Source organism: Poecilia reticulata, linkage group LG18, assembly GCF_000633615.1.
Source record: "Poecilia reticulata strain Guanapo linkage group LG18, Guppy_female_1.0+MT, whole genome shotgun sequence".
NCBI classification, from domain to species: Eukaryota; Metazoa; Chordata; class Actinopteri; order Cyprinodontiformes; family Poeciliidae; genus Poecilia; species Poecilia reticulata.
Window position 1 is genome coordinate 13,769,754 of NC_024348.1, and position 23,807 is coordinate 13,793,560.

Genomic DNA, 23,807 nt, shown 5'->3' on the forward strand with positions numbered 1-23,807 from the left:
AGGTCGACATCCACATTTCTAAAGAAGGATTTTTTTCAAAGAAGATCCATGAATAATCAGGGGTTGCTGAAACACTTGTAAACTGAATATGTATAATAGCACTTCGTACAAATCTAATTATTGAATCACCTTAATAATAGATTACAAATGTCTTTATTGTTGAGCTCATATGTCTATTTTTTAATAATTTAGCAGAATTGAGTTGAAAATATTGCTTATTCTGTCAATTACATGTTTTTTGATTAAAATGTAATTAATTGCGATTAATCAAAATGGCAATGTATTCACAATAAGAAACTTTAAAAAATAATTGTGAGCAGCTTCAGCAGGTTTGTAAAAAAGCCAATATGGATGAGTAGTTACGGCCTGCCTGTCATATTACCAGCAAATATACGTTTTTAATATTTTACCCTAATCCAGTTGATGTTCAGTTTCAGCTGATCCCAAACTGCAAGACAGGTTTTACTGCTTAAATTTTAAATCTGAGGTAAGAAACTGGAGAAGACCTCACCTTGTAATCATGATCTGTGTTTTTCTAGCTGTGGATAAACGGAAGCAGAAGTCGACTGGACCCGAAGCAAAACGGTCTCGCTCCCAGTCTCCGAGCGTCTCTGTGAACCTGCAGCTGCCGCCGTTTAATCCCAAAAACCCTCTGGGTGAGAAACGCACACATTAGAAAAACAAAACTAGAGAAATGATGCAAAATGGAAGGGAATCATTTCCTGTTTTCTCCCTTTCCCCCGCCCAGGTAAGGAATTTGTGAATCCCACGTCTGGGTTTTTCTGCAGTTTGTGTTCTGTTTTTTACTTAAACGAGGAAACGGCCAAGGAAATCCACTGCAGCAGCCAGGAGCACTACGACAACCTGAAGGTACGCACAGACATGCTCAGAGTCCAGAACACAAAACCTTTACTCCGTCTTGGTCTTTCATTGTCTTCCGTTCCTCTTCCTCAGAACTATTACCAGAGACTTCAACAAAATGTCCAAGGCTCGCTCTCGGACTGATCAGCTTAAACTGTAGATCGTTTTCCTGGAACATGAGGAACCACCGAAGCTTTCCAGCACCATGATGGACTGGACTGTAACTTTTTGTTTCTTTATCTTTCTTAACCCTTTCAGTATTTCATCAGTTTTTTATGCCTTCTTTATACATAAGTTATATATTCCTCAGATAAAAGTGGCAAATATACGTATTTTGGAGTAGTTTGCTCCTAACTTATTTAGGAAGAAAAACAACTAAAAGTTATTGCTGACTCAATAAATTTTGAGATAAACAGCCAATAAATGAAATACTGTTTATTAGTGTGGACTGTTCAAATGATAGATTTATTTTACAAATCAAAATGTTGCGTTACCATTAACACATTAATTTGTCACTCAGTGTCACAGCATAGTGCATCAGTTTGATGCAAAGTTGAGTTCAGTTTTATTTAAACGTGACTTACTAACCGTTCCTGACTAGTGGAAGCTGCTGTTCTGCGTTTAGTTTTGTGGTTCTGAGACTCAGATTTTGTTTATGTTGTGACTTTTCTCTTTAAACAAGGGTCCAATGTGTTGTTTTATTTCTGTACATTTATTTAAAAAATACAATGAGAACTTATTGTCACATGTAAAGAAATTCATAAAGTGTAATTATCTGATTTGACAGTTAATTTTAGTCTGTGTGTGAATGAATAAGGATCGAGTCATTTTGAATCCCTTTCTGTTGTGACTTCTGATGACTGAGATGATTAAAAATGAATGAAAACATCACTGGGTTTTTTTTTTGGTAGCCTATATGTACCACACATATGAGCCTTTCTTTATGTTTTACTTCTTTTTTTTGCCCCTTTTTAACCGGCACATTTTTTCTTGTTCATATTAAAATTTAACTCCTTTTTCTTGCTTCAAAGGCCTTAATTAAAACTTAAACAGCAACATCTGACTGGAATAATTAGATCTGAATTTCGTTTCTAAATCAAGTATTTCTTTTAAATGAAAAAAATGATAGTCATTTAACGTTTTTTTAAATATAGTTTTTAAGCTTAATTTTAAAACAAATGCAAATTTCTGTTTTTTATTGGAAGAATTGCATTGAGTACTTTTTGTTATTAGGTTTAGAAATGCTTTTTGTCTTAAGGCACTAAATGACAAATTTTCTGCAGCTTATATGTATAAGTCATGTAAAGTTATAAAGTTTTAGTTAGTACTTGGGGCTAAAATATCTTATGATTGTAAAGGTGGTTTTCCGTCATACGCTGTCGTGAAAATGGTGCGGACCCCTTCACTGGTTCTTCGCTTTCGTGCTTTTAAACTGAAGTTTCTCAAACCGGAAACACTTAAAGGTCATATCCGTTCACCGATGCCAAACAACGAAACAAAAATGCAAGAGGCTAAAAATAAATCTTTAATCGACCCGTGGAGCTGTTTGAGTTCGTGATAAGTGGACTTTTAACACTTTTACCGAGTGGTATGTAACTGAAGTGAATGTAAAAAATGCCGAATGATGAGAAGTCGCTGCTTTCGGGTTTCATATTGACCGTTTGTGTTGTGTTCTCCTGTAGCCGAGGGAAATATTAGCATCAACGTTGCTTCATGTAAAATGATGAATTTGTAACATTTATCGACTGCGGACGGAGCAGAATGAAAAATGATGAGATGTTATTGCGATATGACATATTTAAGGATGCGTCTCGATATTTATTTAACAAATGTTTTACTATATTCTGTGATTTCACTGTTTGCGTGAGAATTGTTTATGCTGCAGATACGGTTTTCCAGGTCAAATGAGGCTAGCACAGCCCCATTATACCTCGGTTTCCTTTCCCCCCCGTTTGTCGTGCAGCTCTGTAACAACTCCCTACTGTCATGAAGACTGTTTGGATGGAGCTGTGTAAGAGTTTATACCGGATTTTTCTGTTTTCCACCCGAAGAATCATCTCCTCGCTGACCACAACACTGGCTGTTCTGACTGACCCCTGACCAGAAAGACCACAACGGACTGGGAGATTATTTAAGATATAATTAATACAGACTATAACCTTACTAACTCGTCTTTCTTCTCCTCCTGCTTCTACTCCCCCTCTTCCCCCACTCCAAAAAAAACCTCTTATTTTATTTTCCTTAACTTTTTTTCTTGATTATAGTTGTAAAGATGGTCATAGTTTATATAAAAGACATGTAGCAGCCACCAAGAAATCAGTACTTATTAATTCTTAAACTGGGAAACTCTTAAATGTTTGCTTTTGATTTAATTTGCTTAGTTTTTGTGTACTGATCCCAGTCACATTCACTTTGTATGGTGTATAATCTGTGGGTGTACGGCTGTTATGCAGAAAAATCTGAAAAACACGCTCCAGTTATGACACATGATCCAATACAAAGATGCTTCTTTTCCAGCATCACCCACAAAATCATTCCTGTGTACATTCAAATCACATGCTAATGGTTACACATTGAGGAATGACAAGCCCCTGTTTAATCATGCAAATAGATAAATAGTAAATAGTAAATATGGTCTCTACTTATGATTTTTTTTGCTTGCACAATAAAAATGATGTCTTCACACAGGAAAGTCGGGTTGTTGGAAACTCTTAAATCAGATACATGTGTGTTAAAACCCAGAAAAATATTTAGAATAGAATAAAAATATATTTAATTTTTATTTTAAATTTCCACAATGGGGCAATTTCTGCCCAACTGCAGAAAAGTCGCAGGCAATAACAACAAATAGGCTCATGCAAAGATAAATTATGAAAACAAAATAAATAATAAAAATACTGTTCAGTAAGGGCAAAATTTTGACATATTTGTCTTATTTTATTTACTTTCTATTGTCTGAAATAAATAAAATGGCAAAATATTGACAATCACACAATTATGCATCATATTGTTTTACTTCTCATTAATTAAAAAAACGTGCCATTAAAAAAGGAGAAGCAAATGTTTTATCCATGCATTTGTTGAGATTAACATATTTTAAAATGCAACCATTGTACTCTAGGCTCCAGGTCTTTATTAGACGCATTACCAGCCAGTAAGCTCTGTTACAGATCGTTTGAGTTTTAGGACTTGTCAAGACAAATATATAATTTTATTCTCTTAAAACTGATTGCATCATAAAAATTATGGTCATTGTAGTAAACCAGAAGGCTCCAACAGATACAGCCATCTAAAATGAAAAAGCTGTGGCTAAAAGACTTTTTTAGTTGCTTAAGCAAATACACCAAAATCAAAACAAACAAATTCTAGGGATATATTAATTCCAGTGACAGTGTTTCCTCTATTCATTCTTAAATAACAGAAACTTTGGCCTTTTATTCTTTGTCACTTATGAACACCTGAATTTTTTAAGACATCTGCCTAGCTAACAGAAGAGTTGGCTAATGGGCAGGGAACTTCCAATTGTTGGATTTCATTCATCCACCAAGCTAAAGTCTAGCCCCAGTCTCTAACCCCATTCTCTGTTCCTTTAAACTTTTCAGCTTTTCTTTGCTTTTGTAGAATTGCAGCCCGTGTTGTGCTCCTGGGCACCGAAGAAGCCCCCATGTTGGCGGGCTTCCCGGGAGCTTGCCACTGCCCAGAGGGCAGGCTCCATCTTTCCAGTTGGGTCAGCTGGATCTATGAACAATGTCCTCCTGGTCTGCGGCTGTCCTGTGACCTGAACGACAAACTCCCAACGCACCTGCTCTGAACTTAAAACCACCTTCGCCGACTGCTGCGCGCATCGGTCTCCTGAATTTTCTGAAGACCGCTGACACCATGTCTCATCCCGTCTATAATCCTTTCAACCCTGGTAAGAGGATTCGACCCCAAGGACCATATGTACAGCCTGCTGGACAAATGGAGATGAACCCTCTGAGGCCACCACCTCACCCTTGCGCTGGTTCCAATTCCAGCTCTTCTGGATCTACTGCCATCAACTGTGGACCATCTGGAGGACCTATCCCGTCCCTTCTAAGTTTGCCAATAAACTACAGACCTGAGAGAAGTACGGTACCAGTAGACAAGGACATAGACCAATGTTTGGAATTGAACATCAGCAGAGCCAGGGAGGAGGCTATGCAAAATTCTGCAAGCCAAAACACCCAATTTACCAATGTTCAAAGAGACACGTTTCCATCCACAAACACTGGGATGCAGTCATATTTGGCACCTCCTGCTGCTCAAGTGAACAGCCCCTTCACTGCCGAGAGAAACGGCACCTCCTTGAACTGGACCTCAGTGGAAGAGTCGTCAAAAATGTATCCTTCTGCTCCACCCACCTTCCTAGGCAGTGGTGAAGGTGGGAAGCAGTCCTTTGTTGGTTTGGGTAATTATGACACTTGTATGTCTGACAAATCTGCGCCTCCTTGGGAGTCCATTCACTCCACATACACTTCAGAATCGGCCACGGACATCCTCCAGCAGTTTGGGCTTCTGAGGGAAGACCTTCACTGCCTAACGTCATACCCTGAACACCAGATCACCCCTGACAACCTGCCTTTCATCTTAAGGCAAATCCGCCTGGAGAAGGAGACGAGAGCGCCAACTTCAGTTCACTCAACATCCTACAATGAAGCTCAACCCATGAGGAGTATGGGTGAAATGGACGAGTTGATTACCTCCAGAGGGCCAGTGTTGGATCCAGATCAAGTAACTTTGACGGTCGTCAAACAAAGCAAAGTGATTGACTATGGACATTCCTCAAAATCAGAGTTGTCCTCTTTCGGACAACTGAACAAGGACACAGATTTAAGACAACTCATGCCTGAAGTTCCACCCAAGAACCCAGGACCAGCTCACCAGGCAGCCTCTGAAACCCAGCTGTCCAAACCACCCTCGAATTTGATTCGCGGAGTTCATCCTGGGCGCCCTGGGCTCGTGCTTATTGGCAGCAATGTCCAGAGTCACGATGACAATCAGCGCAAATCTACAGGGCAAGCCTCAAAAGCTCCTGATTTGGAGATGAAGAATAAGACCAAGGGTGGACCGAAGCAACGGCTCCAGAGGCACCAGGGACCTCCACAGTCTGCGACAAAGCCACCACCACTTCTACAACACATGCATCCTGCTCCACCTAATCCAGGGCCAAGCACGATGGATGCCATGACTCGTGCTGGGCCACCAAACCATCTGCCGCCGCTAGCCCTGATGGAAGACTGCTCTGCAGCAATACCAAGACTTTTTCCTCATACCTGTTCTCTTTGTATTAAACAATGTACCAATTTGAAGGTGAGTAGATGGTTGCAGAATTCTCCCGTAGCAAGTAGGATATGGTTGGTGTGTTTTGGACATATTCGTGATGATTTTTTGTTTGACATGATGAGAAGCTTATTTTAAGGAAAGGCGTAGATTATTGTTTAACCTAGACTTCTAACAATAATGCATTCAAAACTTAGGGTTGTGTACCAAAATGTTTCTACCTTTGATGGTTCTGAACTATTTTGTAATTCAAAGTTGTTGAACTTTGCGATTTTGAAGTAATTTGATGAACTGACACTCATCAGAAAATCCCTTCTTAATTGGACTTATAAAGATTTATTTAGGATAACATGGATGTTACTGGATTAGCCATGATTGTTTCGAAACTGTATATGAAAGGATGTGGAACCAAGCTGTGATTCAGCTGACCAAAATGGAAACGAGCGACTTTATGGACATGAACAAAAACAATCTGGACTAGCCGACAGATCATTGGGACTTGACCAGATGTTTTGAGTTTATTGCCGAAGGAGGTAAGAGGATACATTTTCGTTGGAACCATCTATAACTTCTGATGTCGGAGTTAAGAGGACATGTTTTTAAAACAAAACTTTTTGTTCCATTTAAAGTTTGTATTTTTGAAATATAAATATTGCTGAGCCTTGCAGCGAGAAAGCCCTGTGTTTAAATCCTGGCCTCGGGTCTTTCTGCATGGACTTAGCATGTTTTCCTTGTGCATGTGTGCATTCTCTCCAGGTTTCCCACAGTCCAAAAAGTTGCTAAGGTTAATTGGTCTCTCTAAATTGCCCTTAGTTATGAGTGTGTCTATGAATGTTTTTCCAGTGTATGTCTGTGTTGCCCTGCGATTGACATGCTGTTTACTAGCCTCTCGCCCAATGTCTGTTGGAGAGAGGCACTCGCCGCCATTCCAGGGCCAATGGCTATGGACGATGGAATGGTTTCCCCCCCTTCTGGTCCACAGCCATCTCTTTCTTCAGCTATAATTTCCCCTCTTGGAATGTTTGTCCTGACATGATGCGGACCACCTTCCAGGTGACCCTTCAGGAACGTCCAATTCTGATGAAGACCAAAGATATGGACACCGGAGTTGCCCAAGCCCTTTAAGGAGTTTATCAAGTTTTTGCTTACTTTGTGAAAATGTTGAAGACATTGGTTATTTTAACCAAGATTTGTAAATTGCTACGTTCAAGATCAAATGTAATATGATTATGTTTAGGTTTTGTAGGTTACAGGTCCTTCAGAATTTTGCTAGCATTTCTTTTTCTTTTATTGCAAACAGCTGTTTAGTTAATTGGTTGCTTAATGTTTTGTAATTAAGCGAAACATTTGAGGTTCCAGAGATGTGTGAACATTTCTTTTTAAAGATTTCACCGACTTACTTTAGGGCTTTACTTCTCATTTCTGGTCGTCAAGGACCAGCATGTTTTTGGTATTTTCCTTGTGCTACACACTTGACTTGAACAGGTGGGTGATTAACAGGACTTGATGACATGCAGAGGAGGTCATGCAGTCACTCAAATCACATCTAAAATATTCAGGGTAGTGACCCCTGATGCGCGGTATTGAGAAACACTGCTTTAGGATATGCTAACAAGTATGGTATTTAAAACATTTGTTTGTTGTGATTAGGACTGGCTCTCCCACCAGAATACTGGTCTTCATCTTGAGAACACCACACTGCTAAGGAACAGGTTAGTCTGATCTTTTTAATTTCTTTTTGTGTCTTGCTTGACACACTCCACAATGAACTTTTGGGTGTTGTAAGACAGGATCAGCTGGGTCAAGAACCCTACTATAATGTTTGGATGATATTTTGTCTTTCAGGCTATGTCTGAGTTGACATAACTCATGTCTTACTATTGATGTTTGTTGAAGTGCTAGCTAAATGTTAGCATGTTTGGTTAGTCTTACAAGTCAATAATTTGGTTTCTGAAATATGTCTGTGTGGTTCTGACATATTTTACAAGACCATCCAATGATGATGACGTTGTATAAAATGTTATTGTCAGTCATAAAGTTGAGTCTTTGAATTTTTAAAAAAATGGTTTGACTAGCATTCTCTATCCTGGAGATATTCTCAAATAACACAGGCAGACCAGAACCTGCCAGGCAGACCAGAACCTACAGCACCCAGTACAGTCTCTGTTTTACTGTGAACATCTTCCTACAGGATGGTAAAACACTAAATTTGGGAAAACCAAACTTTTTAGATAAACAGAACAATTCATTGTGGTCTGATTGATATAAGTCGGATATAAGTTCAAAACAGACACACCAAGAACAAGAGCAGTGGACTCCTGGTATTCGTTTTGGTTAGGTACCACAGCCACCTGTGAATAGATAAAATCTGCAAATGCTTGAAATCTCCTCTAAAATTGATAACTGCCAAATAAATCACCAAAAATACCCTATTATGCAGTAATATAGAGGAAGCCATCTTGGCACTACTGCAGAAAATCCACTTTTAAGGCCAACAGCCAATCAGTGTCAAGGAAAATGCATTGTGCAATGTATATCGCTCCAGGATTGGTGTGCAGACTCCAGCCAGTCGTGTTTCAGTCTCTCATGGTCCATTTTAAAAATGATTTGATCGCAAACGTGATGTTATATGTTGGATCACATCCATTGTTCTTCTGCAGGGCTGTTTTTTCCCTGTTATTGCCCACAAACAAATCCCAGAAGTTTTGATTTTAATTGGTATGTTTGATTTTCCACAGATACCCTGAGTGGGACGGGAGGACTCCAGAGTTTTTGAGGTAACTCTGACCTTTCACCTGGACTGCATTCATAGTTATTAGGGATGCATGATGCATATATATTGGTGTATATTTGCATGTTGCTGTTTGTGTTGGAGGGGAAGTGAAGGGAAAGAGATCGACTATTACCTTGGATTGGAAAGACCTTTTATCTGATGGCACGACGGACCAAACTGGGACCATCATTTTAAAACAAAAGAACTTTATTTGTGGCATAAAAACAGTTTTATTTTTTCAACAATCCAAACTATGGTGTGTATACATTTAATGTCAAAATTAAAATTAATTCAACAAAAGTATAATAAACCAGCAACGTATACCAATCAAACAAAAAAAAACAACCTCTTTTACATGAAACACCCCAACCAAAAGAAGCTCATAACTTTCATTATGACATCTTAACATTAAAGTAGTCAAAACTAGAGTTTTTAACATCTGGAAACATAACAAACAGTTACATTTCTCATAACAGATCAAACAAATCTGTTTTATCCAGAGTGAGTCTTCATGTTCGTGATCAAGGTAGATTTAACTTATTTTATGCTTTGTTGGCATTTGTGGACATGAATTATTGAAATCATTCCATCATCAGTAAGTGTTTGTCCAGAAGACTCACTGGATGAAATTCATCCATAGATCTGTCAGGAGCAATAAATAAATATGTTTGAAGATTGTTTTCAGATGTCAAAAGATTAAAGTTTGGACCACAATACTTTGATCTTAAGAGGTCAGTATTATCCTAAAGAAAGATTTAATTTTCAATAAATTCAATACTCTTTTACAACTTTACTGCCACAGCTGACGCTGTCTGATACGTAACTGCAGACTGTTTGCACTTTTGCAAAGAAGTCAATGTGGTAGGTTTATTTTTATGTCGTCTTATCGTGCTGTTTCCAAGGTTTTGCTGTAACTACTTTAATCCGTCTTTATTTTTTTTAGTGCTTCGACTTTAGATTTCCATCCTAAACACGCAACTCCTGGCCATAATTTGCAGAACCGCCAACAGACATCGTTTCAAAAGAACGTATCGCGTTTGCCTGCTCCTCACCGCCGACGTGGGTCAGAGGACAGAAAGGAAAAACGGGACAGAAGATTTAGCCCCGCAAGATCTCAGAGTCCACTCCACCATCATGGCTCTGAAAGTAGAAGAGAGAGGCGGAGAAGCAGATCACGGTCGCCGCACACCTCCAAACACACTTACAGGTGTGAAAAAAACTTCTTTTCAAGATGCAAACAGAATTTTATGGTATTAAAATGTTTTAATTCCTCCTTTTAGGCCCCGCTCTGATTCTTATGATCGCCAAACTTCGTCACACTACCGCTCACGTTCAAGAAGTTGCGACAGACTGTCCTCTCCCAGGAGGAGGGAAGCCAAGCGGTCGTCACCAAGGAGAAGCTACGAGCGCCGATCGTCTCCAAGAAGAAGCGACGAGAGACGCTCGTCACCGAGGAGAAGCCATGAAAGGCGGTCATCAGGAGAGAGATCAGCGTCAGGGCACAGGAGGTCCAGAAGTGCCGACAGGCTGGCTAAAAGAATCCTGGGGAAAAAAGGTTTGAATCTCAAATATTTTTAATCTTTAGCATTTAAGGAAGTTGGTAAACTCCTTAACGTTTAGTTGACAAAATGTCTCTTTGTTTTCTAGCTGTTCAGTCTCTGTCCAAACAGTCCGACCTGGAGGCCATGGTTAAAACTCTGGCTCCCGTTTTACTGGCTGAGCTGGTGAATTTAAAATCCTCCGCTGCCTCGTCATCCTCAAAGACGGAGAAGAAGACTTCTTCTCATAAATCATCCAAGGCCATGTCCAGCCTCCCAAAGAGCGGGACTAGCTCTTCAACAAAGCCTGCGGTTGGTTTCATTTAGCCAATATGGCTGCTATTCTTATCCGTTAAGCAGTATATTAATTTATTTTACTTGTTTATCCTCTCCTGGTTCAGCCTGGTAGATCCATGTCTCCCTTCATGGTGAATTTCTCTGGTGTTTTTACTTCTCTTTCGCACACCGACATGGTCGAATCCATGGAGAAATTTGGAAAAGTAAAATCGCTAGTTATGTATAGATCAACAAAGAAGGTAGGTATTTTCTTTTCTCCTTTATCTACTGTATATCTGCATATTTTGTTGTACTCTGCCTATAAAAAGTATGTGTTTTGTTTATTTATTTTGCTTTGAAAAATCAATTGGAATCAACAAAATAATTATTTTTGACAAAAAAACAATGTACAGAAATCCCTTCTTAAAGTGAAAACATTTTTACAAAGTGACAAATAAAAATATTGAACCTAAAATGACAGATTATTTTCCCTCAAGTCAATATTTATTAGATGCCTTTTTGGTTGTAGTTCCACTACGGAGCGATGCTCAAGCTCAGTCTCTTCCTGTGAGGTCTGGGCTTTGACTGGGCCACTCCAGAACATCCATCCACCTTGCTGTGGCTGTACATTTTGTTTTGTCGTTTTCTCCTCAAGGCACGTGTGATTTTTGAGAAAGCAGAGGACGCAAAGAAACTGCAGTGCTTGACGAGATGCAACGTGAAGGGATTGCCCATCTCGGTTGACAAGCCACTGGTACTTCACTTTGTCTGCACCTGAACTAATGTTTCACCATCAACAGCTCACTTACAACGTATTGTTTATTTATAGGGCACCATTTTGAAGAAGTCTCTGCAGAAGACGGCTCCACAGAAGTAAGTTATGCCTCAGGATACCCAGTTTGAAATGCTTAAAGAAAAGGAGATTATGAGAATAAATTAGAACTTAAACAGTTTGCCAAGGTGCTTCATTTCTATTTCTTCGCCTTATTGACTTTTTTCTTCATAGAAAATCTGGTGTCTCCAGTTCTGAAAATACCAAATCCCACATCACTGTGAAAGTTAAAAAGCTCGCATCGTCTGAGACTAAAAACAACACAGCAGGCAAATTTGTCTCAAAAGCAAAAGTCTTGGTTTCCAAAGCAAAAGGCATCGCAACAAAGAAGGTTTCTAAAACTGTCAGCAAATCCAGAATGAATGCGAAAAGCACTGGGAAGACGGTTGGATGGAAAAATAAGGCTTCAGTGATCCCAAAATCCAAGATTGCAGGAAAGAGACCCCCTGCTGATAAGGCTAAAAAACTGGTGACAAACTCAAAACTTGTGAGAGACGGTGTCAAATCTGCACCAAATAAAGCCTCAGGGGTCAGAAAGCAGCCTAACAAAACCGCAGCAGGAAAAACATCAACTTCTAAACTAAGAGCCACCATCAAAGCTGGAAGGAAATCTGCAAAAACTGAAGAGAAATCTGCAAAGTCTGAAGAAAAACCTATGAGATCTGAAGCTAAATTTAAAATAAAACCTGTGAAATCTGAAGAAAAATCTGTAAAAGCTTCATCAGAGAAGCAGAAAAGTACAGCGACTTCTGTGGAAGATCGGAAAACCAAAACCGAAGCTGTGGAAAAGCAGAAATGGTCTCTAAGGAAGACAGATACACAGCAAGGTTAGTTCCTACTAAAAAAACAAAAAAATTGTTCTGGTGTGTTGTAACATTTTGTGTGAATCGGACTCAGTCAGGTCCTTGAAAATCTTTAATTATGGTTGGGTTTTTTTTGTTCTTCAGTTTCTCAAACATTCGCAAAAGCTTCTGCTGAATCCTCCACCATAACATCCGTCAGTGATCCGGGTAAAAATGCTGCTGAACTTCCCCGTGTGGATGACGACGGCTTCAAGGCTTTAACAGCAGGAACTGACAAGAACAGACTGACTGAAGGAGCCGCATCTGAAAACGGGAACAAAGAGGTAATGGTGGCTTTATTTAGACTTTCAAAATAAGTCTCGATTCTCTATCAAGTGTTGAAGGTGGTTCATAAATACTTTTACTCAGAGCTCAACTGTTAAACTCATGTTAAGTTGCTTTTTAATCAGGGAAAATTGTTTAACAGTTTTACTTTTGTTTTGCAGAGCAAGATGACTCCTGAGGATGCAAAACAGAAAAACCCACCACACACAAAAGTAAATGTAAATTTTTTTTTCTCCCTTTTTTAGTCTGTTTTGCACATAAGAACAATATCTTACTTGCATTTTGATTACAAAATGTACACAAATGGTTTTAAAGTATGGCTGACATTTTATCTCCACCCAGGACAAAACTTTACATTCTTTAGGAGAATTTGACGAACTTGACTTTTACTCTGGAGATTTTGTAACAGTAGATGAAATTAATGAAGACGTTGAAGACATGGTTGTAGAAGATCACTCTTTCTCATCTAAGCCAACATCCAGAGAGACAAAAGACAAGCAGAGCTCAGCTTCCAGAAAGACGTCTACAAACTCTTCCTCATCCAAATCTTCAAAAGGCAACTCATCCTCTCGATCCACATCGTCATCAGCAAACAAGCAAAAAAGCCTCCACGAGTCCAAGAAATCAGAAACCAAAACTACGTCTGCAAGGGGAACTAAAAGTTTCTCCTCACTTTCAAGGTTTGTGAAAACTCCACCTTCCTCTGGTCAGAAATCTCAGTCAAACCAGAGTAAGACTCCCGTTCGGTCATCAAAACCCTCATCCGCGGGTGGAAGTGTCAGTTCACCAGCAGCAGCCACTAAATCATCTGTAAAAACTCAGTCGGTGCATAAAAAGGATGTAAAACCTACACAGGGTGCAGTGGCAAGGTCTGACCACCATGTGTCAGCAGAGAGCTGTTCTGCAAAGAAGGATGAATCTGTCAACAAGATGAAGAAAACCCAAGCAAAGGATAAGAAAAATGGCAACAGCACAGAGGAGACAGCGGGTAATGAAAATAAACAAGTTCTTAATTCAGTCAATGAAAAACCTGATGAGCAGAAAAACAAGGATGACAATCAAGACAGAAGAACGGAAATCCAAATATCTGGACCTGAGCAGGACCAGCTCACTCATCAGGGAGCTGATAATGACACCGGCCCATCAGATGAATGCCAGGAAATGGAAGTAGATGAGTCCACCAAGCTGCAGGACGGTGCACTTAAAGATCAGGCTGCCACAGCTGATGATGGAAAAGAAGTTCCCATAACGACGCAGGTTTCTGAAAAGGGTGAGACTAAAGAAGCCCAGAGTTCTGATGGGCCATCGGTCAGAGATACATCTGATAAAAACCAAGTGACAAGTGAAGAAACCAACCAGACTCCAAATAGCAGTAGTGTAAAACAAAAAGATGACATCCTTTTATCAAAGAGAGTCTGTGAAACCTCCAGAGAGGTTGGTCAGACCTCTAACGAAGACCACAATGGCAGAAAAGACACTTTGAAAGACCAGAAACTTGTAGTTCCCACAGACCTTCTGCCTAAAGCAGAGGATGAACCCACAGATAAAGAGACTTACAAGGTCATAGATTCATTGGACGATCAACCCACAAAAACTGAGACGGAATCAGAACGAGCAACAAAAGACAGTAAAATCGTCTCTAGAGATCTCAAACCAACTGGACAAGGTCAGTCAAAAAGCAAAACATCTAAAGGTGAAAAAGAAAAATCACCAAAGGAACAGGACAAAACAAAGCCCGCAGTACGAACAAAGGACAGCAAGACGGAGACAGGGAGTCTTGAGGATTTTGAGGAAATGGTCTATAAAGTTGTGGACTCCATTGAAGACGATTCTGTTCAAGAACCCTCAACCACAAGGAGTTGTAGTAGGAGACGAACACCCAGGGGAAACAAAAAAGATGAGAAGACATCACCTCCTGTAGAAGAACCTAAGAAATCTGATGACAAAGAAGAGGAAGTGTTCACAGTTTTAGACTCTGTGGAAGAGGAAAGTCCCAGTAAAAAACCAGCGGTGACGAGATCGACTAGAGGAAGAAGAGAAAACACAGCAAAGAAAGTTGAAGAAAGTACTAAAACAAAGCAAGACAAAACCCCCACAAGAAGGCGGCACACACCAGTCAGAGATTCAAAAGACAAAGAAAAAGAGAAAACTCCCAAAAAAGATGTTCCTCTTAAGGACAGTGCACCAACAAAGAAGAGTGACACTGGGGAGGCGGACGCTACTCATCAGGAACTGGACAATGTTGAGTATGACCAACCAACTACACAGAAACCAAGAAGAGGAAGACCAAAGAAGGACAGTAAAACTAGTAAAAAACAAACTGAGGAAGAAAAAGAGCCTGTTTATCAGATTGTAGATTCTCTAGAAGATCAAGAGAAAAACATGACGGTAGAATCCAGTCTGCAGAAAGAAAGTAAGACAAACATTGAAATGGCTGCAGATGACAACACAGTTTCCTCACAGATAAAATATCCTATTGGAGGGGAGGATGATGAAGCAGGGGGCGCTAGAGAGGATCAACCTGCAGAAAAACAGAGGAGCACGTCAAAAATAGACTTTAAGAAGGAAGAGGAGAGGAAAGAGTTGATGGAAGTAGCTACTGATGAGTCAGTGATTCTACCTGAGAGAGGAGAGAAAGACGTGTCGGCTGCTGCGACTTACAACAGAGAGATCACAGAGGAAGAAACTCGGGAGGTTGTTGCTCCTAAAGAGGCAGAAGAGGATCGACGGGAAAAGCAGGGAACTCGGGAGCAATCAGTGGGCCGTCTAAAGGTACAAACGTATTAAAAGTTTTGATTCGGTAAACAAAATAAAACCCAACGGCTCAGATGATTGCTTTAAACTCCGTTAATGTTTCATTTTAGGATTGGTCGAATTCAGATGAAGCCGGTAAAAACGACGAGAAAGAAGACAAAGAAGAAAACGTACAAACTTCAAACTCTTCTAAACGTAAACATGACGACAACACAGGTTTGTTTTATATAGTTATTAAGCAATGATGGCGTCTTTCAAATGAAAGCTCTGCAGGCCGATAGTCCACACAAACAACCTGGATGTTGGGATTATTGGCTTCTTTTCTCAACTGTGACTGATAAGTTTGCATTAGAATCCAAGCCAGAATTTATTAAATGTTTATTAAAATTTGGATTAATGTTCACTTTAGACAAAACTTGAACCAAACTAGTTGGAAAAAACATATTCAAATAAAGTGAATTAATGGCTTCATGGATTTTTTTCCAGCCACAAGATTTTAGAACGGTTCAGTTTTACTATGATTTGGATATTCTAGCTGTGGCGTTTCATTTAGCTGCTTTGTTCATTATGTGTAAAGTCAGAAAACTCAAGAAATGGGATGGGAAGGACTTCAGCACAGATTTATTTGCAAAGTAGTTAATTTGAATTCTTGGCGAACGAGGAAAAGTTGTAAAATGTTTTTGTTCTTCTTCAGTTGTTGATGAACAGGAGAAAGATTTCACCAAACCCGAAGCAAAGCGATCCTGTTCTCTGTCTCCAAGTGTTCCTGTGGACTTCCAGCTGCCGCCATTTGACCCCAGCAATCCTCTGGGTGACAAATTCACACATTTAGAGAAAAAATAAAAGCGATTGAAATTCATTCTATTGAAATTCATAGTCATGTTTTTTTTTTCTCCTGTTTGTTTCCAGGTGAGGAATTTGTGGTTCCCAAGTCTGGATTTTTCTGTAACTTGTGCTCCATTTTTTATTTGAACGAAAGCACCGCCAAGAAAATCCACTGTAGCAGCCAGAAACATTACAGCAACCTGCAGGTACGCACAATCACACTAATAAAAACACTTATAAAACTAATTATCGGCTCATTCTTGGTTTCTCATTGTCTTTTTTTCTTTCTCAGAAACATTACCAGAAGCTAAAACTGAAAACTTCATAAACAACGACAATGTGTTCCGACTGATCAATTCACAACTGCACTTAATTTTTCTATAAGAGGAGAAACCAGAGACTTTCACCCATTTCATGTGTTCATCATTCACCATGATGCTATCAGTCAGTTGAGAACATTTTTTAAATCTTTTTTCTTAAATCTTTTAGATTTTTTTGTGCTTTTCTTAGTTTTAGATGCAAACACTGACAGACATATTCTAAAGTTTAAGTGGGAAGAAAAGAAACGAGCGTAGTTTCTTTTCGTTCTGGGAAAGTGGAAAAGTCTTTGAATAATATTATTTAGCCCTTTTTTGTAAATGTAATGTCCTTTCTTCTTGCCTTACTCCCTTATTTCTTTTTTTTGTGACCTTCCTTCCTTTCTTGTTTTGTCTTTGGTTCTGCTGTACGTTTTTTTCCTTTCCCTCACTGTGCCCTATTTTCTGTCTTTCTTCCATTGTCATCTTTCTTGTTTTTCCCTTCTATGCATTCTATTTTCTGTCCTTCATTCCTTTCTCCTTCTGTGTTGTCCACATCTCTTTCTTCCTGTCTTTTCTTGTTTCCTGGCTTCTGCACTAATTGGTACAGAAACTACTAGCTAGTAGTAACTAGTAGGTTGTTTGAATCTAGTACTTGTTTGATGCCTGTACCAACTACCTACTAGTACGAACTAGAAGCTAGTAACTACTAGCTAGTACCAACTAGCTTCAAACAAGCTAGTAGCTAGTAGAAGCTACTGTCTACCACTACCTAGTAGCTAATAGTTGCATCTAGCTATTAGCTTCAAACTATAAACTATTATAGATTCTAGGCGCTACTTGCTAGTAGTAGCTTGTAGCTTCTGCTAGCTAGTTGTGTCTGAACTCTCCTGTTTTTCCAAAATCCTTTCCTTGTTCTTTCCATCCTTTTTTTAAAAAAAAAATCTCCTTCATTTCTTTATATTTTCTTCACAGGTTCTGTATTTAAGCTCTGTTCATTTCAGAAATGTCATCTATAAATTTATTGAGAAGTTTATTGTTTCATAACTTAACTCAAATAAAAACTTCAAAACTAAGAAAAATGTAGTTTGGAGTTTTGTGAATGATGTGTTGAATGCCTGAACAACAGTACTGAACTTATTAAACAATTTTTATATTTGACAATGAATGACTGGTTTAATTGTGTGTTTATTTTAAGAAAGTAATGGTCTCATCCATGTTTTCACATGAATTTTTGTAATGACTCATGAAAACCTGCCTGATAAATGACACCTGTTTTGATCCTGAGATAGTTTTGTGTTCTTCACTCTTTGTTCATGCGTAAGTTTTGTCTCTTGATAATTCTTTTGGTTTTTATCAGTTTTTATGAAAACACATTGAAGTACCGTATTTTCCGGACTATAAGCCGCTGACATCTCTGCCGCTCCAGGTTTTCCACAGTGATGCAGCAGAGGGGGGCAGACACCCAACATTTGAGTCATAACGGGTCAATTGAATATCACATTTATTATGGTTGAAAAATGAGCAGTTGCCAAGTTTAGATTTAACAGAACTGATTATGAGTTTGAAGAGAAAAATCTCCTTACTCTCTGCTACTAGCATGTGCTAAATGAAAATGATGTTCTTTAGATTTCAACAGCAGCTTGCATCGATTATTGTTGCACTACTGCCATCTACTGGATCCTAATATCTATACCTCAAATTCTCAATGATCCCAGTATTATTTTAAAAAAAAAAGAAAAATCTTCTTTTTCCCCTCGAAGCTATTTAACTGATCAACAACATTCTCAAATTTCAATTCCCTATTAAAACCTAATTTAGTTTTAATGGGCAATTTCTTTTATTTCCAATTTTGACTTCCAATGATTCTCTTCCTGCTAAAGAGCCCCCTGGTGGCTGAAGAAAAATCCACATATAAGCCGCACTCGGCTATAAGCCGCATGGTTCAAAGCTTAGGAAAAAAGTCGCGGCTTATAGTCTGGGAAATACGGTAGTTATTGCTGTATAATGACATTTAAGTGCCGGCTGATTGTTAAAAACAAAGACAGTGAAAACTGCTGAACCAGCTTGTCACTGTAACGACTGTGGAGGAAGTGCAAAGATCTAATATTGGGTTTGTTAGTGTTACACCAAACTGACTGTACCTTCATTAAGCTTCTGCTGCAAAGCATAAAGATGGGATGTTTGTTCTGCAGGGATGTTTTTCTGTGGAAGTAACTTGACTGTTTTGCATGGAGCGTTGTACAACAGTAGGCAAATGCAGATTATAATTATTCAAGAAAACGTCCCATGAAAGATCTAAAAATGGCTGCCATCAAACCCGTCCAACCTGACTGACCATATCAAAGTACATGAGGTTCATTCATTACAGGTTTGCCAGGAAGTCTGTTGATTCCCCTTCCGTGTTTACCAAATTTCTCCACTTTGAATTTTTCAACACCAGTCCATTGTGGAACATTTTCTCATGCACAGTAGCTTCCTGGATCACTATGTAAATGCTCACCGGATTTCTAAATTCACCTGACTTGTTTCTTTCTCAGTATTCGTGTAGAGACGCTCACTCTGTCACCATGTTTCTCTTGGTGCTGTCACTGCTGGTCAGCGGTTCACAAGCTTCACATTTTCTTGGCACTATGATGACTTACTACCCAGGAGAAACTCAAACTAACGGATATGTAACAGTAAGTGGGCACTTTGTAACTTATGGCTGCCTTTAATGCTGCTTAACATCTTTGTAATTCACAGGTGATCCTTCGCTACAAGCAGAATTTTGTTGAATGCACACAGTTACGTAAGCAGATAATGGTGTACACCTGGTACTGCGAAGGTAACTGTGGGTCTTGGACTGAGACGCTTCCATTAACCAAAGTGGAGAAAGTCGACGGTGAATGGTGTCAGACAGAAGGAGTCATAACTCATCAGCTTCCCAACAACACTGGATTTCAGACTAAGTGAGTCCATTTTAATTACTTGCCAAATGTAATATGACCATTTAAAATGACAATTGGGTGACTGGCTAAGTGTTGAACTTACCTGTAAAACTTGCATTTTTACGTTTTAGACTTTAAATGTCAATGATATACACTGTATATCGTGGATTCACCTGTTCTAAGGGACACAAGTCCAAATAATTGGAAGAAATACAATATAGAGCTCATGTAAAATATTCAAAATAAAATACAACCTGGGAAGCTGAAATACCTAATGGGCAGTCGTGGTAGGAGTTTGTCAGCTGTCACTTCAGGAGCTTCCCACCATCGAAGTAGGAAAGTTTGCGTGAATGGGTGACTGAATGTAGTGTGAAGCACTTTGTGGTTCTCTAGACTTGATTAAATACAATAAAAATATGGAGCTTCTATCTCTATGCGGTGGAGAACATTCTCTGCACCTGCAACACCCTGTAGCACGGTAGCTGCTCTGCTGCTTAGAGGACTGTGGGGAGCAGCCTTTCCTCCACCTCGGACCTCTACACATCACGATGCAGGAGGAGGGCGTTCCTCACCATGAAGGACTCCACCCATCCTGCACAGGCTGTTCCAGCTGCTCCCCTCAGGCAGGAGGCTGAGGACCATCCAGAGCAAGACCACCAGGCTGAGGGACAGTTTCTACCCTTCAGCCATCAGGCTGATGAACACAATCTGTTCTTAATTCAGCTTCATCTTACTTTTTATTAATTTACACACATTTGTAGTATAGATAGAGTACTCCAGGAGTGCCTGCAGGATATTATTGCAGGGTACGCACACTGTTTCACTGGACCTGACCCGCAAGAGCACAGCCACATCTCCAACACGCATCAATTAAAAGTGAACTGACAAAAGTTACTTTGTGTCTCCGGTTTATCAGCTCCTGGAAATACAAATAAACCTTTTCTTGTTGGGCCTTACAAATGTGAAAACGCACATTACATCAAATCATTTGTAAAGTTTGAGTACTTCTACGTAAACTCCCACTGCAGAATGGATGGTGGAAACTGGATAGACTACATTTTAAACGGTGTTGTAGACTGGAGAGCTGTGGCTGCTGTGGAACTGAGGAACCGGTCCGACATCGGCAAACCCAACACATCCCCACAGACCACCATCCTCCCAGCTTTAAGGTAGTAACTGTTAGCAAAGATGCTAATGTTAGCATTAGCATCTTTGCCATGTTTTAATCAAGTCGACTTCAAATTGCAAACTTCAACGTTTTATTGAATTTAATTAAATGTGACTCTTCATACCCGTCGGGGCATCGTTCAACTACGGCTGTAATCCTCTGTTATGTTCCTTCAGAGTTCCTGTAAACTGCCCAAGAACTATTAACTTGTTGGCCTTTGACCCTGACGGAGACGAGGTTAAATGCAGATATGGGAACAAAACAAATTCAGAGTGCAACCCCTGTAACCCTCCATCTGTCCTCAATGTCTCCTCAGTAAGTATGAAATGTTTGTCTAATTTATCATTTGTCTTGATTTCATTGATCAAGAAAGTCACAAAATATGTTTGTCAATTTCTAATTTATGCAGTCACTGAAATGTTTTACTGCTGTCATTAAATCTGGTTTTCTCTAAATATTTTATTTAGCATAGCTATAGATTGTTAGGTTGTCATTAATTGTGCTAAATCTACTTCTACCATCTCCAGTTTTATTTCAGTTCTGCTTCTGCAGAGTCAGATTTGAATCTAGAAATAATCAGCACGAGTGTAATTTAAAAGACTGGATGTAAATTAAATCAAGTATTTAACTTCCTGTCATGTGATTTTGAATATTTTGGTCTCTTTTCTGTCTTTTTGCAGTCCTGCTCTCTGACATTCAGCTCCCCTGAAAGCAGCACCAGTTCTGAACTTCGATATGCAGTCCAGCTGGTGGTAGAAGATTTTCCCAGACAGACCATCACTCTGACTGAAACCGGCGGCTCACAGGAAGTGAAAACTACCAGCGACGCCATCAGCAAGATACCTTTACAGTTTGCCTTGAAAGGTACGACCCCACATTTAGATCATCTTCTTCTACAGGTACAAAAGGGCTTTGTTGATTATATAAAAGTCAGTTTCTGATCTTTAATTACCTAAATTCTGTCTGTCCATTGTTTTGTTTAGATTAATAAATGCTACAAAATGCATGACGATACACAAAAATAGCATAAATTTTCATTCTGAACCAAGATATGCAGAAAAATTGGAGTCAAACTGTTGAACTTTATTCAAAATCTGGGACTTTAGAGTCCCAGATTTAGTTTTCAAATGGTCAAAAATCTACAGTTTGAAGCCGGAAACCTCTATATTGGGCCAGTTTGTGTATATTCATAACAAAATATAACAATTATATACCCTACGTGGCAGCCATCTTGGAAGTGCTGGCCATCTGAGATCTAATAAGCATCTATGCCAAATTTAGTGCTTGTATTAGCATTTGAAAGATTCTTCTAAAGTATTATTTTGTCTGCTGCACTAATTTATTTCATGTTTTCTATTTTTTCTAAAACTCCTCAGTGATTCCTGAGGTGCCGTCCTGTGCAGAAGGTTCCTATGTGGCCAGATTTCTGCCTCCAACCCCAGACAACAGAGCTCAGAAATTCGTCCAAGTCAATAAGGTGCTGGAAATCAACATCAGAGCAGAAGCAACTCATTCCAAGTAAGTGAGGAAACCATATCCCAGGTTTCACCTTTTGACCTTTGCTGCAGAGATGCATAACTTCAGCAATTTTGATTGGCAAATTACTGTCAAACACAAACATTAAAAACTCAAACTATAAACATAGGAACAGAAAATACATTTATTTGATGCTTTTTTCAAACCAAGAAAAAGTTAATTCCTCTTTTAACACATTTTGCTCGTTTTTGAATCTCAACTGCTTCTGAAAACAGATCAAGCACTTAAAAAAGCCCAATTAGCCGTTTTTTTGGCAATAAGTTTGTTTTTTTGGTGTCTGGAAAATGAGTCGTTTCAAAAACCCCAGGAATGTAACATCACGAATCAGCGGGCACTACCTGTCACCTAGCAACCCAAGCGGAGCTCCAACTTTTTTCTGTTAACTAGTTTTACTGCTGTATGTGCTGTACAATGGCTGCTGGAAAAGACAAATGTTTTATTGTTGACTCACCATCCAGACACCTCTTGCTGCATTCTTGTTGGTTGTGCAGAAGGCTCCACTTCTGCTTTTCAAAGATGCATGGTTATATAATTGTGCAGCTGTTTTCACGTGCGACTGATATTTGCATGACGACTGCAATATCCGTTTCCTGTTAAAGCGTTACTGGACTGCTGTTCAGCGGGCCTCACAGTGTATCTAAGAGTTCGTCCGGATCGGGAAGCTTCAGCCTGAGATGGACACCAACCGCAACAGAAAGTGGACAGAGCCACCCCATCTGCTTTGTTGTCGAGACGAGGTTAGTGCTGCTTTAATGTTGGATGGACGTCACACAACTTCAAAATGGACAGAAAAAATGTGAATTTGTTAAACAACAACAAAGAGTTAAGTGATCATCAACTAGATTTATGTGAATTTAAGCTCAATTTTTAGAGGAGTTAAGACAGTTAAGACAAATAAGAGATTCAATTTCAGAAACAACGAATAAATTAACATTTTCAACCTGAAAACACAATTTAAAGCAAACTGTTGCTTTGAGGGACATCAGTCTGATGGTAATGGCAGCATACTTAAAGACTGAATTGTGGATCAACAGGTTAATGATTATAAGTCTGAGTCCTGTAGAGTCCAGAACCTAACACCACTTTTCTTCACTGATTGATTTTATCTTTTTAACTGCATCATTTTATTGTGTTTTGAATGAAATTCTTAGTTTGTTTCTGTGTGATTTGCTTTGTCGTCTTATTTTTATACTTTGTTTTATCAGTTTTGACTGGTGCTGAAGTGCTTTGGTTCAAAAATACTGTACTTCTAAAAATGCCCAGAAATAATCAGAAATGGCCACGTCTGGACAGTGTGTTTTAATGTACTCTTTCCAATAACAACATCTAGGAAATGGTCAGAAAGAAATTCATGGTTTGTCTCTTTTAGGACATCTGAACATGTGATTTAATCTTCTGTACTGGTTTATTTCCACAGTTACAACAGCAATACCTACCACTCTGACCTCCGATGTGTTACTGTCACCGTTGGAAACTGTAAGTAAATTTTTTTTTTGTTTTAAATACACTGCTCAAAAAAATAAAGGGAACACTTAAACAACACAATATAACTCCAAGTAAATCAAACTTCTGTGAAATCAAACTGTCCAC

At 39.1% G+C, this 23,807-nt stretch overlaps 4 protein-coding genes across 5 annotated transcripts in view; all 4 read left to right on the forward strand.

The window, feature by feature from the left end:
• LOC103480641 (serine/arginine repetitive matrix protein 2-like) overlaps nt 1–17,746 on the forward strand; it is a 49,341-nt gene extending 31,595 nt beyond the window's left edge. Inside the window, exons 17-21 of the mRNA XM_017310476.1 lie at nt 13,921–15,480; nt 15,573–15,678; nt 16,157–16,273; nt 16,372–16,493; nt 16,580–17,746. Coding sequence (XP_017165965.1) covers nt 13,921–15,480; nt 15,573–15,678; nt 16,157–16,273; nt 16,372–16,493; nt 16,580–16,615 — 1,941 coding nt within the window. The 3' untranslated portion in view covers nt 16,616–17,746. The remainder of the gene's footprint in view (nt 1–13,920; nt 15,481–15,572; nt 15,679–16,156; nt 16,274–16,371; nt 16,494–16,579) is intronic.
• On the forward strand, nt 8–1,752 carry LOC108167211 (matrin-3-like). The gene is made up of 3 exons (XM_017310479.1): nt 8–656; nt 749–870; nt 955–1,752. Exons 1-3 carry the CDS (start codon nt 521–523, stop codon nt 1,003–1,005), a joined length of 309 nt encoding a protein of 102 aa, XP_017165968.1. The 5' UTR covers nt 8–520; the 3' UTR covers nt 1,006–1,752.
• Nucleotides 2,324–10,759, forward strand: LOC108167210 (zinc finger protein 638-like). Of its 2 annotated transcripts, none has more exons than XM_017310478.1 (6): nt 2,324–6,192; nt 7,813–7,874; nt 8,901–8,939; nt 9,934–10,142; nt 10,216–10,490; nt 10,583–10,759. In XM_017310478.1, exons 1-6 carry the CDS (start codon nt 4,741–4,743, stop codon nt 10,661–10,663), a joined length of 2,118 nt encoding a protein of 705 aa, XP_017165967.1. In that variant the 5' UTR covers nt 2,324–4,740; the 3' UTR covers nt 10,664–10,759. The 2 variants fall into 2 exon arrangements, with proteins under 2 accessions (XP_017165967.1, XP_017165966.1); XM_017310477.1 differs by having other exon boundaries at nt 9,879–10,142; nt 10,216–10,489; nt 10,581–10,725.
• Nucleotides 17,747–18,473: 727 nt separating the features above from the next.
• LOC103480621 (uncharacterized) overlaps nt 18,474–23,807 on the forward strand; it is an 18,871-nt gene continuing 13,537 nt past the window's right edge. Inside the window, exons 1-7 of the mRNA XM_008435646.2 lie at nt 18,474–19,534; nt 20,542–20,682; nt 20,858–20,996; nt 21,362–21,545; nt 22,058–22,199; nt 22,817–22,954; nt 23,635–23,693. Coding sequence (XP_008433868.2) covers nt 19,386–19,534; nt 20,542–20,682; nt 20,858–20,996; nt 21,362–21,545; nt 22,058–22,199; nt 22,817–22,954; nt 23,635–23,693 — 952 coding nt within the window. The 5' untranslated portion in view covers nt 18,474–19,385. The remainder of the gene's footprint in view (nt 19,535–20,541; nt 20,683–20,857; nt 20,997–21,361; nt 21,546–22,057; nt 22,200–22,816; nt 22,955–23,634; nt 23,694–23,807) is intronic.